The sequence below is a fragment of the Hemiscyllium ocellatum genome, chromosome 3 (assembly GCF_020745735.1).
Source record: "Hemiscyllium ocellatum isolate sHemOce1 chromosome 3, sHemOce1.pat.X.cur, whole genome shotgun sequence".
Taxonomy (NCBI): domain Eukaryota; kingdom Metazoa; phylum Chordata; class Chondrichthyes; order Orectolobiformes; family Hemiscylliidae; genus Hemiscyllium; species Hemiscyllium ocellatum.
The window spans coordinates 76,435,044-76,452,015 of record NC_083403.1 but is presented as its reverse complement, the minus strand read 5'-3'; the positions used below and the strand labels follow the sequence as shown (position 1 = coordinate 76,452,015).

The window sequence follows — 16,972 nt, the reverse complement described above, 5'->3', positions numbered from 1 at the left end:
TTTTGAACAGCAGAGTGGCATGAGATTTATTCTTGAATGTAAAACATTGTGTAAAAATATTTAAGAAATTACTCATTGCTTAAAGTTCTTTTCTCAATAAGTTTCATTTTAATTAAATGGGTGCTTTGATCCAGCTTTGAATATTTTGATGCAGAAAAAAACATTTTGGGACAGGCATAGATGGTTTGAATTCAACTGATAGATTTATGGCATTTTTACTTTACTTTTCCTTATCCCACAAGTGAATCAGCAATGAGGTGACCGTTCATTGCAACATTTTTGGTGAATTTGAATCTTTCTTGTTTTGACTATTATTCTTATAAACAAACTGCAAACTACTTTTTAATAAAAAGGCAAGAGCCAAAGTGATGAGTGATTTGGCTGTGAATGGGTAAACTGGTTCTATGAGAAACAGAAAAGACTCACTATGGCAGTAATTTGTTTTATTCATCACTGGGGTTAAGCATCGTCACCAGGAATTTGCTTGGAAATGCTCCTGTTCTGTCACTACAATTTCATTGGATATTAACAACGATTGGGTAAATTGGGTTTCTGCCAGCAATACAAAAGCCTTTTGGCAGACTCCCAAGGAAGTACAACTGGCTAAAATTGATGCTTTGCTGTGCGAGTGAAACATTTGGTATAGTTTTTCATATAATGCTCAATCTTCATTTCTGAAACACCATTGAGCTGTAATTACATATTTAATTCCTAACCCCAAAACTCACCCTCACTTCCGGGGCACCAGGATAAAGTCAGGCATTGATTTATTTTCTGCAATAAAGTAATGGGCTTAATTTATTGAAATCTTTTTGTGCAGACAGAATGTCTGAATGTTAAAGGCCTAGTGGAGTATCTTGAAATGAGCATGATGGTGGATTTTTGCATGCACGTTAAGCACAATGATTGTGTCGCAGTGGCATGGTTTGTTTTCATTTGTTTCTATGATACGGGTGCCTCCTGACATTATTTGCTAGTAGCATTGGCTTTGTAAATTCTCATTTCTGCATTGGAGTGAATGTAATCTTTAGAGGAACTGACCTTGATTAAGTGAACTCTGGTTGGGTATTTATCCAGATTGTAATTGGTCTTCCATGGAATATTGGTGTGAGTTCCACCCCAGTTAAAGCTTAACATGTACTCTTGAAAAGTCTCCGGGACAGGTTGCACATAGTTCCCACAAGTAACTTCCAGTATCCTGCATGCTAGTTTATGACCAATCAGCTATGGCAATACCTAATTTTAAAAGGCTTTAGTTATTAAACTTAAATTCACAATATTTCAGTCACCTTAAATTTTTGTTTGTTTGTTTTACTGAGTTTTTAGCCAGTATTGGGCTTTTTTTTTGATAATTCCTTTGCTTCACCACTAGTACTGGTACCCTTTCTAAGTTGCTTGGAAGAAAGTGAAGGAAACAATGGAAAAAATGCCAGAGAAAGCAATCGTCACAATAAATACTTTTTGTTCACCTGAGAATTCCTTTCCATCAGATTAATGGAGAGATGTGGCTGGACTTCAGTTTTAAAGACAATGATAAGCAGCCATCCCTCCTCCCAAAAAAATAGCTTGAACAAAAGATCTCATATGACAATGAATAAACATTGAATAGACAGTTGAATGACTGTCTGACAAATAAGATGGATATTTCCATAAATTATCCCAAAACAAGTTGTTCTTCCACTGACAATGTATTAAAGAAGGTGTGCAAGGGAGATAGAGGTTGGCACTGATCTTAGAGAATTCTCTTCACGTTTCCCAGATTTATGCAAAACCAGTTGCAGCATTGTGCTTACTTTGCAGGGATATCCACAGTATTACATCGGACTGAAACACTAAGTGGTTGTAATTATGGCTTGAAAATCTGCTGTACTTACCTTCTGCAGTACTGTTTAGTTGGTTAACAATATGAAGTAATACTGAGAAGCAGTGTTCTTCTGCCTTACATTTTGTACTTTCATGAGTGTGACCTCCATAGCCAAGGCAGGCATTTATTCTCTGCCTGTAATTGCCATTGAGGTGGTGGGGGTTTGTAGATGTATAATTATTTCAGCAGATGTAAAATATGGATTGGGCACTGGTTTACTCCATGGCTTTCCATCCCTTCAATTTTTCCTATCACTCATTCTTGCTTCACGGCCATTCACTTCCTACTCCCTCAGCTTCAGTAGAGATATTCATAATTAGAAATTAATGTTGAGGTTTCCAAGGATTATTCAGGTTTTCATTCTGGTAATAGGATATCCCGCTTAACTGTTTCTAACCCATTAAATTTTAAATAGAGCAAGTCTGCCACTGGTGTATTCTCGATATCCACACAGATACGTACCTGAAATTATATAAATTTAAAATGACCTGGGAAAATTGGGCTTTACATACTTTGTAGTGAAGCAATAGTAAATCCTTGTTTTGTGACTGTTTTTATTTCCTATTTTTTTCCTGGAATTTTCTTCCTTTATAAATAATAAATATACTAACGAATTGTTGTATTTACATTTACAGGAGACAAAGATACAGTGTGTGAGGATTGCAACAAAAGGTAGGAACAGCGGATTTGTAAAAGGAATTTTTTTTTAAAAACTCCCCACCCTCCTCGAAATTGATAGATTTATAAGAGTATATTAGACTACTTGTGCTAGTAGAACTTTATTGCAACTCATTTATGCTCATCTTTTAATGGGAGTGTGCTTTGATTCTGTATAACCCTATAAGGGAGAGATTGTGTATTGGCAACCTGGATTTTAGCAGACATTAAGAGCCGATTATTTTCTGTTATTTGCACTATGGACCAGTTTTTGTCACTGAACAGCTGGAGTATTAATGTTGAAAAGCAGATTGAAGGTTTTATTGTAAAAGCTCCCATTCATATTTGACATTTATCTAGTATATGCAATAAATGAAGGTAGATTTTGTTGGAGTCATTAATGACTAAAACTTAGATTTAGTGTGTATGTGGTAGTTATCCCGAGAAAGGCTTTTAAATTTTAATGGGATTTATCTTTATATTTGCTGCTGCTTTCATGTACTTATTTATCAAAAGCCATGAAATTGCTTTCTGATGTAAGCTGGTTTTAATGTATAGCCAAATATTTACTTTTTTTAAAAAAAAGTCACTTTAATGAATTGAAACTAACATATTCTGAACATGTCAATACAAAATTAGGAAAATTTGCAATCTCAGCAACTTTATTAGCTGCTTCTAGTGGAAGAAAATAAAATAATTAACATTATACAATTGAGTTGCCGATGATATGGGTCTGGTCCCTCGAAGTTCTGATTTCCATGTTTTTTTTCAGTTTTGACCTTGAGGACAACTTGTCCCTTTGCATAATTTTACTATTTATTCTTCAATGCAAATCTCATAAAGTGTTAAAAAAAATTATCCACACCAATAGAAATCCATCAGTGCCTATCACTCACCCTGGCAATCTGGGAACATTTGTTCTCCAAACTTCAAGTATTGCGATTATTGGAAAAGTAGTTACAAAAAACCATTATATTTTACTTTTGGCATTAACTGGGTATTGTGGTCTTACAAGCAGGTCATCTCTATTTGTAACTTGGGACATGGAATAACTTAAAATGACATCACTTAAACAAAAAGGTTAAATGTAAAGATGAAATTTTCCTTAAATTAATGTCTTGATTTCTTTTTACAGTTGTAGACCATAATGGCTTTATTATGTGTAGACTGCTCTTGCCAGTGCAGGAATTATCTTTACCCCAGAAGTATTCATCAAATCTTCGATATCTCACTCAAACAGAGTCTGTAGAAGTTTTAATTTAGAAGTTGTTGTTAAATATCAAGGGTTTTCTAATATTTTTGTTTTTTTCCCCTCCTTCCTGTATTTGTGATGCATCCCCCAATGTTGTTGGGTCAGTTAGCTAAAATACTTCAGTCAGAAAGGTAATCATCATTGAGCAGACATTGGATGACAGATTCATTAAAGTTTAAGGCAAAAGAGAGAAAGTCTAACTGGACTTCTTTCAGCCTCTGAAAATGTGTAATAATTTTGGAAGAAAAACATGCTATTCACTGAAATTCAAAAAAACCGAAATATTTTCACTTAGTGCTTCAAGAAGTTAGTCATGGCTCACATCAGCACCAGCCTACCAGATTGACTTGATCCTCAGCGATTTGCCAACCAGTGCAACAGGTCCACACCAAACACTATATCCCTGGCCCTACACTCATCCCTAAAAAATTGGGATATCAAGGATCCTACTTATTGGCTCCAGTTTCACCTTCAACAACATATTTCCAAACAAACTCATCTCTACACTCTGAGACCTGGGTTTTGGCTCCCCACTCTAGCTGGGTCCTTGACTTAGAGTCATAGAGATGTACAGCATGGAAACAGACCCTTCGGTCCAACCTGTCCATGCCGACCAGATATCCCAACCCAATCTAGTCCCACCTGCCAGCACCCGGCCCATATCCCTCCAAACCCTTCCTATTCATATACCCATCCATATGCCTGTTAAATGTTGCAATTGTACCAGCCTCCACCACGTCCTCTGGCAGCTCATTCCATACACGTACCACCCTTTGCGTGAAAAAGTTGCCCCTTAGGTCCCTTTTATATCTTTCCCCTCTCACCCTAAGCCTATGCCTTCTAGTTCTGGACTCCCCAACCCCAGGGAAAAGACTTTGTCAATTTATCCTATCTATGTCTTTCATAATTTTGTAAACCTCTATAAGGTCACCCCTCAGCCTCTGACACTCTTGTTAGATGAAGAGCAGCAGTAATGATCCCACAGACAAAAGAAACCATGAACAATATAGAATAATTACTAGCAGTTGAGATTCTGTCATCGGGTGCAATTGGGAAATAGATGCCAAAATCTATTTGAAATACTGTTATTTAGGTTCCACTTCAGGTTTATGCTAAACTTCATTTGCATAATCATAAAATAATGTCTACATTTTTTGGTCAACCTCAAATAAGCAACATCAACCATTCACTGCATTGAGACTCACCCACAGACCCCTATTGGCTTTGTGACTTGCAGTAATAAAAGCAGCAAATAGTATATCCCACTCTATAAGGAGATGAGTGACCTGGGTGAACAGGTAAAGCACTGTTGTTTTTCCAGAGCTGAATAGATTTTACTGTGAAATACCAAGCCTGAACAGGGAACTGGAAATTAAAAAAGTTAATTGAATGTGAAGTGATGTATTGCAAGTGCAATAGGGAAGAAAGGAAAGGATGAAGATCCGTATAAAAAGGAAAAGTAAAACAAATTTCAATTTCTAAAATCTCTAACAATATTTAAAATTTGATGGAATGACGCTCCCCACTATTAGGAGAGACACTAACTTCACATGAAAGAGTCAAGAAAAAAAACTTTTGTAAGTAAATTTTACACCATTTAAGAATTTACTTGCATTTAAATGAACGTCTTAACATTTTGCAGTATCTTCAATGGGCATCTAGTGCATAAGTGTTCAAATTTTGTTGATTGCATGTGTTTAAATATCACATCTCTCAAAGTGCGCATATAAGCAAGTTTTTAAGGAGAAGGCAATCCAGGTAGAAACTTACATAGTTAAAGCATGAAACTTGGTTATGTGTAGATGGCAGAAGTTGCTATCTGATTAACTCCGATATGATGGTGAGTATCAGTAGCCTCACTTTTATTCCTATTGCAATGTCTAGGCCAAAAGCTCTTGAGAGCCAATGAAATCAGGTAATGTAATAGAATGTCACTATTCTCGTTCCTTATTTATGTTTAAAAGGAAAGTGTTTCTTGATGTATTGAAGTATGGCATTAACATACAGCTGAAAATGAGTTCCAAAAAAAAACTAATTTTGACATGTATCTCATTCTCTTTTTTTGAGTCATCTGCTTTGAAACCATTGAAAGTGACTTACTGAGCTTTTATACTGAACTCTGAACTAAATGTAAAAGCACTAGTTATCATTATTAGTGGGAGGGACAGGAGGGAGGACAGCCCAGTTTCTTTGGTGTACGCTTGTCAGTTACCAAATATTCAAATTATTTATGGTGTTAAATAAAATGTACCTCCTCTACGCAAATCCGAATTTAGACAGCTTTTCCACATTAGCACAATTAATGCAATCCAGCATTTCCAAACAAAGGATAAATGCAGTTTTGTGTGCAAGAACTAATTCACAATCTGAATCTTGGAACTGTGTAAAATTCTCAGAATAAGTAGTAGTTTGGAGTCTAACAGACACTGATTTAAAACTTCTCAATAATTTGTTTTAATTTGACTGATTTCACCTGGATCGCATTGATTTAACTAACAGATGAGTGGAAACCGGGCACTGAGATATTGATTTTGAATTGACAGGGAAGTATTATTATACTTCATGCTCCTTGATGCACTCTATTTAACGTCAGTGAATTTTATTATGGATGATTTCTAATGTAAGTTTTAATTTAATTTGGAAATGTTGTAGACTGAAGTATTTTTGAGTCTAATTCTTTTTTGAGAATGTGCAACATTCAAACTATCAACAAACCACAGATGTTTAACAGGTGCTTCATGGTGCATGGATTAATGTTGCATTGATTCAAATCCAAATAAGAACAACTTCATCTTTTTTTTTAAAAAAAGCATTTTAAAACAACTAAAATATTTGTAGTACAAGAGTAGTTTCGTCATTTCATTTGTGATTTTTGAGTTCTGTATGTTTGTTGTATTATGTCAGTCTCAATTTATGTAGGACATGACTGGGTAAGTTGCTAAATACTGAATTTGATTATTCATTGGTGACTAGTACTTTGACAATCACATTGGAAGATTTTTAAAAATGCTTATTTAGAAAAGGTATTGTTAGTTCCTGCTTGTTGTCCTATTAAAATGTTAGGGTTAAACTTTTGGGTTTCTCCAAACACACTAAACTTATGCTATTAAATCTAAAATCATATTAAAATTAATACATAGTATCCAAAAGTTAATAGGTAATTCTAGATAAGACTAAAGTCAATTTCAAATGAATTGCTTGAAATGCTGATGTTTAAAGATGGAAGTGGAAAATGTTTAAATTATTTTCATGTCGAGTATTAATATCAAAGCTGTGCATTAAGCATTACTGATTAAATTTCCCTGTCTAGTACGTATTATTCATTGCCAAATATTTTTCAGTTTGGGTAAAGAGGACTTGAATGTTGCACATGACAAAGCTTGAACCCTTAATGGGGCCAGTTTTCAGAGTCATCAGTCAATCCAAATCTGTGGAGGTACGCAGTTTTTAAACTCAGAAGATGGGAAGGATGAGAGAGGACACAAAAAAACTTTCTGTCTTCCTTCTATGATTCTGTATCATTATGCAATTCTATTATGTCCATAATAATGCCTCTCCTATGAAGTTCATGACTCAGTTTGAGAGCCACTGCTATAAATTAACCTTGATCAATGTAATTAAGGGATCAGAAGAAGGGAACTTGTTCTCTTATGCATGCTATCTCCCTTTGCCTAGCTGCACTGTTAGTGACTCAGCTTACAGCTCCATACATAATCACCGCCCAAACTCCTGCTAGTAAAGATGTTGGCGAAGATCAACTAACAGGTCAGAGGTCAAAAGCTAAACATCCTCTTTCCACCTGAAATTCCCATATCTCCCCTTTTCATTTAGTGCATTCTTGTTTTCTTTCATCAAGCTACTTCTATACAATAGTATGCATGCATTAATTTATTTTGCCTTGGCTATGTGTAGATCACAGAATTCATCTTCCATTTTCATAGCCAAGTGAACTTAAGCTCTGCATGCATTGTAGTTTTTCAGCAAAGATATGTCTATATGTACTTGATGATATATTGGGCTTGACCTGTGACAATTTTCACTGCTTAGCTTGATGTCTCTTATCTAGTCAGCCTTTGTGTCTAAAGGTTTCAGTAATACTGTTGCATCCTGCAGACTGAGAACAAAGCAAATTTTACTTTGCAAAACAAAACAAATCTTGTTGAGCTTGTTGAATATATGTAGGGTACATATAAGGTAAAGATGCATACTGCTCAGAATATCTTAGTGAGCAGTTTAAACTTTACAAGTTAAATTTCCATTGACTGCAACCTAACATTTAAACAATCATCCATTGACAAGCCAGTCTTGCATTGTTTCTTTATACAAAAACACTTAACGTGTTTGAACTAATCTCCTTCAGATGTTCTCTTCTGCAATGGATACATTTTTAATGTATTTTTAGCAAATAAACTCAATCATCAGATTGGCTGAATTTTCAGGTAATTTTTGAACAAATTTGTTCGAAATTTTGTGTTGGAATGTGTAACAGGCATATGCGACATGACACTTCATCACATTAAATGTCTAAACATTTGACAGAGATAAGTGCTTTTAAAATGCAGTCACTGTTGTAATCATAGTTGTAATTTAATCTGTTGGAATGAGCAGAATGGCATAACTGCTTTCAAAGGTGATAAAGCTTTTGATATGCGTGCTTAAACCTTTCTAATTTGAGCTTCAGATTTTATACTGGAATCATTTTCAGTACATTTTTTAAAGAAACGATTTGTAACTATTCCAGAATGTTTTGGTGTATTGGACACTAAAATACTTGAAGTGGAATGATGATTATTAATATCATCATTATTTTTAATAAACTGTCAGTGCAGAGTTAATGAAAATATAACACGCACATTTGATTCATTTCCCTCTACTTGCAAATCATTTGGTTACAAATTTCAGGCTGTTGAAATCAATTGATGATCGTAGTTATGAGAGGATACTTTTCTCTCAGAACTTAAATTCATGCAGTAAGTAATATCATTTGTATCAGATACAGATCGGATTGTAGAGGAAGTATTGATGTGTTATGTTTAGCTGTCTTTGCAATCTGTGAATTAAATTTATGATTTCCCAATTTTTTCAATTAATCTTTTTGTAGTATTATTTCAGTTTACTAGTGGTGTGCCACAAGGATCTGTTTTGGGACCATTGCTGTTTGTCATTTTTATAAATGACTTGGGTGCAGGCATAAATGGATGGGTTAGTAGGTTTGCAGATGATACTAAAATCGGTGGAATGGTGGACAATGTGGAAGAATGTTGCAAGGAGACTTGGATAAACTGCAGAACTGGGCTGAATGATGGCAAATGGAGTTCAATGCAGATAAATGTGAGGTGATTCACTTTGGGAAGAATAAGAGGAAGGCAGAATACTGGGTCAATGGAAAGATTCTTGGTAGTGTGGATGTGCAGAGAGATCTTGTTGTCCATGTACAGAGATCCCTGAAAGTTGCTATCCATGTTGATAGTGCTGTTAAGAAGGCATACAGTGTATTAGGCTTTATTAGTGGAGGGACTGAGTTCTGGAACTGTGAAGTCATACTGCAACTGTACAAAACACTAGTGCGGCCTCACTTGGAGTACTGTGTGCAGTTCTGGTCACCCCATTCTAGGAAGGATTGGGAAAGGTGCAGAGGAGATTTACCAGGATGTTGCATGGTCTGAAGCGAAGGTCTGTGAGGAAAGGCTGAGGGACTTGGGTCTGTTCTCATTGGAGAGAAGAAGGCTAAGAGGCCATTTAATAGAGACATGCAAGATGATCAGAGGATTAGATAGGATGGACAGTGAAAGTCTTTTTCCTAGGATGATGATATCTGCTTGTATGAGGGGGCATAACTCGAGATTAAGGGGTGATGGATTTAAGACCGATGTTAGAGGCAGGTTCTTCACTTAGAGTGATAAGGACGTGGAATATCTTGGTTGCCAATGTAGTTGACGCAGCCACAGAGCATTTACACAGTCTTTACACATTTACACATCTAAGAATATAGATGATGATGGGCTACAGGGTGATAGGCTTAGATTAGTTCACAGGTCGGCACAACATCGAGGGCCGAACAGCTTGTTCTGCACTATATTGTTCTATATTCTATCTAATGCCAATTTAAATTAGGCTTGATGACCCTTCCCTGAGTACTGGATTATGATCTGGCTTGACCCGTTACTAAATCTTCCACCTGGAAACCAGCTGTGATTCTGAAAGATAGAGAGATAAAAAGAAATTGGCAGAAGTAAGAATCGAGCAGACCATGAGCGACAACTGGCAGATGCATGAAGTCAGGAAACCTGCAGAAATGAGCCCTCACTACTGCACAAAGGAAAAATGATGGAAGAAGAAGTTAATGAGGGAAAAATAAAATATTAAACTTTTCCTCAAAGTAAATTAACAGCACAGAAATTACAATGAAAAAATTGAAACAAAATTTAGAATCTAATGTAGTCCAGAATTGTCCAACTCCCATGGGGAAATCTAAACAATATGGATAGAAGTCATTAACTTCTGCAGAAAGACTGTTGAATGTTAGAAGAAGAAAAGGCATTGAATAGAAAAAAAATGCAATAGCGGTAGCTGCAGATGGGGCTTTTACAAAAAAAATGACAAAACACTTGAGACAACTCAAAGGTTCGAGCAAAGCCATCGAAAGAGAATCGAGATGTGAGCTTCGTCAAAGATGTTTGTTTCATAGAAGGCAGTGAGGTAGGAGGAAAACTCAGAATTCAAGTTAGATCTGGAGACACAGCTGCCAATAGTGTGGCAAAAGATATGGAAATGTACAAAATGTGATGTAGTAAGAAGAAGAGACAGGATATTAAAGATAGCATTGGAAGTGAAGATTAGAATTGGGTAATCTCAAGGCAATACAAGGATTCAAACATAAGGATAAGTTTATTAGAATTTAAGTGTTAGGAAATGGGGAGTTAGCGTAAGTCAGACTGGATGGTGAATTAGCAGTAGCGGTTTAATGCAATGAATTTAATGGAAAGTACAGAATGGAATACCTGCCAGGACAGCTTCAGAATAATTGAGTGATGAGGTGGAAAAAAGCTTCAGCAGTAGATAAGCGGAGGTGAAAAGACAATTTGAAAGGGATGACAGTGAACAGTTAATAGCGTCCCTTTGTTTTGCAGCAAGTGATCCTGGACCTAGAGTATCACCTGCTTGAAAGCAGTAATACATTGTGTACCAGGAACTTTTGGCATTGTTTTAGAGATGCAAACAGTCAAAGCATTGAGAGCTATGCGGAAGACGTCTCTACAGTGCATGTGTAATATTGAAGGCCTAATAATTTCAAAAGTCTCAAATTGTTTTCAATAAAATTTGCTGAAAGCAAAAGGAATAAATGATTGATTTTTGATAATTTAGAAATAGATTAATTTAATTTATCAGGGAGATTATGTAAACCCCAAATATGAAATGACCCCAACATAGTTTGTTAATTTATAATCACCCAAATTAAGCACAGAAAGAGATAACTCAACTGTGTCCATGACTTTCCTTCATATTTATATGTCACTTTTTTCCATTATTTATTCACTTATTCATTCCTTTGCAAATGAGAGCAGAATTGTTAGGTCAAGAAAATCAGGAAAGACTTGAACAAACTGCTGTTCTTTTCTGAAAATGTGTTGCTGGTTAAAGCGCAGCAGGTCAGGCAGAAGTTTGAAGTATAATGTAAAAGAGATCATTTATGTGGGTAAAGCAGTTTGATTGGATAATTATGGCTGTTTCATTTATGAGGTAGTTCAAAATTAGGGTCCATAAATACAAAATAGTAACTAATAAATCCAATGAGGAATTCAGAAAAGTTTCTTTATTATGAAACAGTTGAAGTGAATAATGAATATGGGGAAACTTGATAAACTGACGAGGTGGAAAGGAATAAGGACATATGCTGTTAGGGTTAGATTAGGGCACAAGGTGAGGTGGGATGGTGGTGGTGGTGGTGGTGGTGGTGGCGATGGCGATGGCGGGCAGAGTGCAACTGTGACATGGTGATCTATCAGGACTTTAGGATTCAGGGCACTAGGAAGTTTCATGCGCTCAGGTTGGGGGCAGGGCTGGTGTCTAGGGTCCTGGGGCTGAGGGACTGGAGTGGGGGCTTGTGCTTGGGTCAAGGTTTTAAGAAGGGCTTGGCACCCAGGGGCAATATGTGATTTATGTTCTTAGCCCTGGATTAGGGGAAGTACTGATCACTCAGTAAGGGCCAGGATAAACCAGTTAGATAGTTCTGGTAAAGTGCTTCAAATTCCAACAATTATTAGCATGAAAAATAGTGCTCTTATGTTTCCCAAACACTTTCCTAGTAGTTATCCTGAATCTCTGCCATATTGACATGACTTGCTTACTGCTGAAAACCTGCAACAAATTACCCCCTTCAAAACTGCTCAATCCTTCAATCCATCAATCTTAACTCTCTTTTCATTCCTAATATTATTCAGTGTATCTTCTGTATCCTCTATGTACAGCTCTTAGGTCTGCATACTGCAGCTAGTAAATTGTCTCATGTAATTCAAAACCAGCTCCTTGTTTTTGTATTGAAGGGGTGGAAATTTCCAGGCTTTCTTTAAGCTTTTAGGAGGTGAGGATGCAGTTTCCAGACAGTGAGTTAAGGTTTTGCTGTTACATTCACAGAATCTTTCAGGCAGATCGGCCTTCCCAAACTTGGTGATTGTGAACTTGTTTTACATTCAGCAGTAGGTCATGAGTAGTCTCTGACACCTCAATTCACTCGAATTGCATTCATAGGCATAATGTTGTTAGCCAGTAAAGGGGACACCTACTGTCATAAACCCAGTAAACCTGGTGGGATAGAATTCTTCAACCAGTCTGTGATGGGTACAGTGTCTTCAGTACTTGGCTCCTTTATAAACAAGCCTCTTCTCTGCGCATGCCCTTAGTGTTAGTGGTGAAGCTTCTCCATGCTGCTCAGCTCTTCGGAAGTCTCAGTCATATGCAGCCTGCCTTGCAAGTTTTCAACACTACATTGTTAGGGGTCACGCCTGACCAGGTCAACAAGCCCACCCAAGTGAGGCAGCCAGCAATCTGATTGGGCAGGACTCAACTCCAAAGGTCAACTTTCAAAACTGTATCCTCGTCCATATAGGCTTTTAAAGAAGCGCTATCAGGTGTATCTATTCTCCGAGTTATGATGAAAGGTCAGGGACCTGATGATATGTATGGGAGCTCCTTTCATGTTTTAAGTGTGAATGCTGGCAATTTGTACGAGGCAATGCAACTCTATTGCCAGTAGTGCTACATTAGTAGCTGTAATAAAGTAAATAAATACATCATTCTTTGCGTGAACATGGGAGCAGGAGTGGGCCATTTACCCCACTGCTGATCTGGGGCCTGACACCATTTATCTGCCTGAATTCTAAATATCTACCACCACTTATATGTAGAAATGCTCCCTAATACCGCTCCTGAATGATCAATCCCTGATTTTCAGATGATGCCCCTAGTTCCCTTTATCTGCCCTGTCTTTTCTTGTTAATATTTTTAAGACTTCATTCAGATTATCCCTTAACTATATTTTACTACATACGTTCTACCAGTTCCACACACTCACTAGGCCCTTGGATCTTAATAATTTCAGAGTGATTGTTTGTGTTTTCCTCTGTCAAGTAGTCAATTAATGCCCACTGATAACCAGGCCAGTGAGAAAAGTGGCAGCTTTCCTAATTGGGAACCTGGGGAAGTCTGCCTGCTAGGGTAGAAGGTGGGGTAGGGGGGGGGGGGGGGGGGGGGAAATGTGTGCACTTGCCTAATTTGGAGTGCTGATGGAGGGCAGGAGGTGGTTGCTTTAAGCCACTGCTGGCCCTTGCTTGAGACCACCTAACCATACTTACTCAAAAATAACACTTAGTCATAGAGGGATGCAATTTGGCCCATAATATCCACACTGCTCTGACCACACTGGGCCTATTTTTCACCTGTTTGTCCCTTGCTTGGGAGGCTTTGGCAATGCAAGTGAGCGTCTTTAAAACTGCTGAGATGTTTTGAGTACCAGACTCAACCACACTTTCTGACACTGACTTTCAAACTCCAACCATCCTCAGGATGAAAAGAATTTCTGCTCAAGTCTTATCTTAGCCTTCCACCTATTATCTTAAATCTATATCTAGTCCTTTTGTATCCATCCCATTTACGGTCCTTACAATTTTATCCAGCTCTGTCCACTCTCAACCTTTCTGCTGATGGGGTTCTTCATAGCCACACAGCCTGTGGCTCCATTGATGCTGTTCAGTTGCTGGCCTCTAACTGGTAGATCTGCAAGACGAGCTTCACTGGCAAAGCAGAGATGTCTGCTGGTCACTACTCCAGTGCTTGATTGCTCCCACCAGGCAAAGCACCAATGTGGGGTGGGGTCACTTGGCATTGGAGAAGCCCACTCCTACACTTAGGACAAAGAAATGTTTTACATTTCTAAGGTATTGAACTTTCTGGGAAATCGTGAACCATTAACATAGAGGACAACCTGGACCACACTAACATGGCTCAATTTTAAGGGGGATTGAATTGATTATTGGGAAAGAAGGGCGTGGAAATAATTTGTAACATGAGGTCATGGTACAGAGGTTGAGTGGCAGGCAAGACACAAACCAAAGATGTTGGAGTTAGGTAAGAATGTGCCAGATTTTGCAATTTGGAATAACAGTGCTTGCTGCTGATCTCTAAGAAAGGTCTCCTGTGAAGATCAAGCAGTCTTTGCGGCCTAAATCACCTCTATCTTAAATTGGGTCCAGGGAGTTTCAAAACCAGTTACTTTGAATCGGTCGTGCTGACAGCAAACCTGTGAATAAAACTGCTGAGTTTTCACATTTAGTTAAGATTTAACAGTCAAATAAATGATTCTTATCATTTTGTAAATCAATGTCACACTAAATATATTGTGAAAAATATGTTGTGTTCTATTAAGAAATTTGACATTCTACAATATATAATTAGCTTTTCAAGGGTAATAGGAGATTTTGACAGTAATTATGAAGTTAGCACACCATTAAAAACTTAGATCAACAGGTTTAACTCTTTGGCGTTTTACACAGAGGCTTCCTGTATTAAAATGGAACTTCTCAGATGAGATTGATTGCAGAACCGGGTACCTCAACGGTACACCCTTTAGGAAAGTGCAGAATAACTTATGACTACATTTGTATTTCCTTGAAATTCACAAAACAAAATAAAATTAAGAAGAAGATAAATGAATGTTGAAGATTATACACCACAAGGAGACTTATGAGATGCTTAAGGGAATTACATTGGGAACTAGAAGCAATAATTGCAGTCAGAGAAATATGACATCCTTGCTCATCAGGGAAAACACAAAACTATACTTTGGTCTGAGAAGTGATAGTAAATCAATACAAATCAAGTGGAGCGTGTCATTGTTTATTAAATACTAGGGGCTGTTTACTTATGCTGCAACTGCAGAAAATGTAATTCCCAGAAATGCAATGTCAGTGCCTACAATGTCATAAACAGATATGCTCCAGGCATCTGACAACAGCAAAGATGTTGGGATCACCCTGTTCTCTGCACCACGTCGCCTGCAATGCATTGCTTCCTCTCAGTTCCCAATTTCCTTGTCACAATCATCTGTTTCCTGAGTTGTCCACCTCCTGCTGCTGTTCCCTTCCTGACTCCCCCTCACTGGTAGATGGCAATGGGAAATCATAGATACTGATGAGGAGAGCGGAGGGAAACCTAAGCAAGTTAAGTCAGAGCAAACAGGAAGTGGTAGAATGGATGACAGCAAGCAATGGGGGAGCAGATAGCAGGATGTGTTGGTGCAGATAACCGGAGCAATAAAGAGATTGGGCAGCAGGTACACAATATTGTTGGCAGCACCGCTGGGTGAAGTGGAGTCTTGTTTCTGGTAGGTGGCAGGAGGTATCGTGTAAGTAGTATATTTCAGGGTTAGCAAGGAAAGGTATTGCAAGTTTTATTAAAAGACTAACATCTGAGTTGATGTAAGGTGTGATACGTATTGAGGGACCATTTACAAGGCACAAAGTAGAATAGGAAATATTTGGAAAAATTGAATGGGAATATGTAATGATAGAGCAGGATAACACAACAGAGGAGGATTGTAAAATTCAGAAGTATTGCTGTTTTGTGACTGTTTGTGGGTCTGTATACAGCAAAGTGAGATACAATCCCGTGCTTGGATCTTTTTCATGGATTGGACAAGTTAGTAAACTACCTGTCATGTTTTCTGGAATGACATTATGCTAAAACACATTTGCATTTTTCTGGGGATGGGGCCACCTTTCTAGTATTTAAAGCAATAGAAAAGATTTTGCGATCAGTAGCAAAGTGCCACTTTGCACGGCTGAACTCAAAGGAAACTACCCATATGTGCAAGAACTTGCTGTCAGTTTCACGGTTGTACTGACTGCACATACTGACAGTTTTATCATCATCACATTTGCCCTATAGCTAAACATGGGACAAGTTCAGGAGAAAATTGATGGAAAGATTTGTGGCATTCTACACAAATCTTGAAACCAAATAATTGCACATCATAGTGACCACAAATCTATGCCAATCACGGTCAAATCAGTCAAAAATGGCCTTGAGGGTGCAGTTCACAATGACATTGATCAACCACAGACCAAAACTACTCAGTTTGACTCCACATACAAAGAAAGTGAAGAAAATGAATTTATTTTCACTGAGTCTTGGGAAAACTTTAAGCTATAGGTGGGGGCAGGGTACTTAAAGATACTGTTCTTATGTATCATGAGAGATGAGACATTATTCTCAGTGTCTCAAGGGAACAAAATGCCTTTTTTGAAAGGGAGGCTCTGATGAATATAGCTGGGGAGAGGTCAGTTCATGCCAGAGGGGAATCTATTGTCTGGGAACTATTTCTGATTTTTCGTTCCCATTGGATTGAGGTCGTTTTTAACTAAAGGCAAAGGTTCAAAGATTATTTCTTTAAATGGTGAGATGTGATGCTGCAATTTAAATAATATTTTTAAAATCCACTGTAAAATTGCAGCTGTGGATTATATTGAAAAGATAACAGTAATTCGATATGAGACAATCAACAGTGAAGTTGGTTTTGTTCTTGCAAGAAAGCCGATTTAGATTTGAAGTTAATTACTTAGGTTTTGCAATTACTTCTGCATCTTCAAGCATATTCACAACACAAAGGGTGCACTACGCCTTAAATGTTGATGGTTCACACGTCA

General features: G+C 37.5%; 1 protein-coding gene across 2 annotated transcripts in view; it reads left to right on the top strand.

Annotated features, from left to right (window-relative positions):
* The window catches only part of ptprk (protein tyrosine phosphatase receptor type K), a 610,797-nt gene that overhangs the window by 457,978 nt on the left and 135,847 nt on the right, over window positions 1–16,972 (top strand). For both annotated transcript variants that reach the window (XM_060851099.1, XM_060851091.1), the window contains exon 13: window positions 2,500–2,536. In XM_060851099.1, coding sequence (XP_060707082.1) covers window positions 2,500–2,536 — 37 coding nt within the window. The remainder of the gene's footprint in view (window positions 1–2,499; window positions 2,537–16,972) is intronic.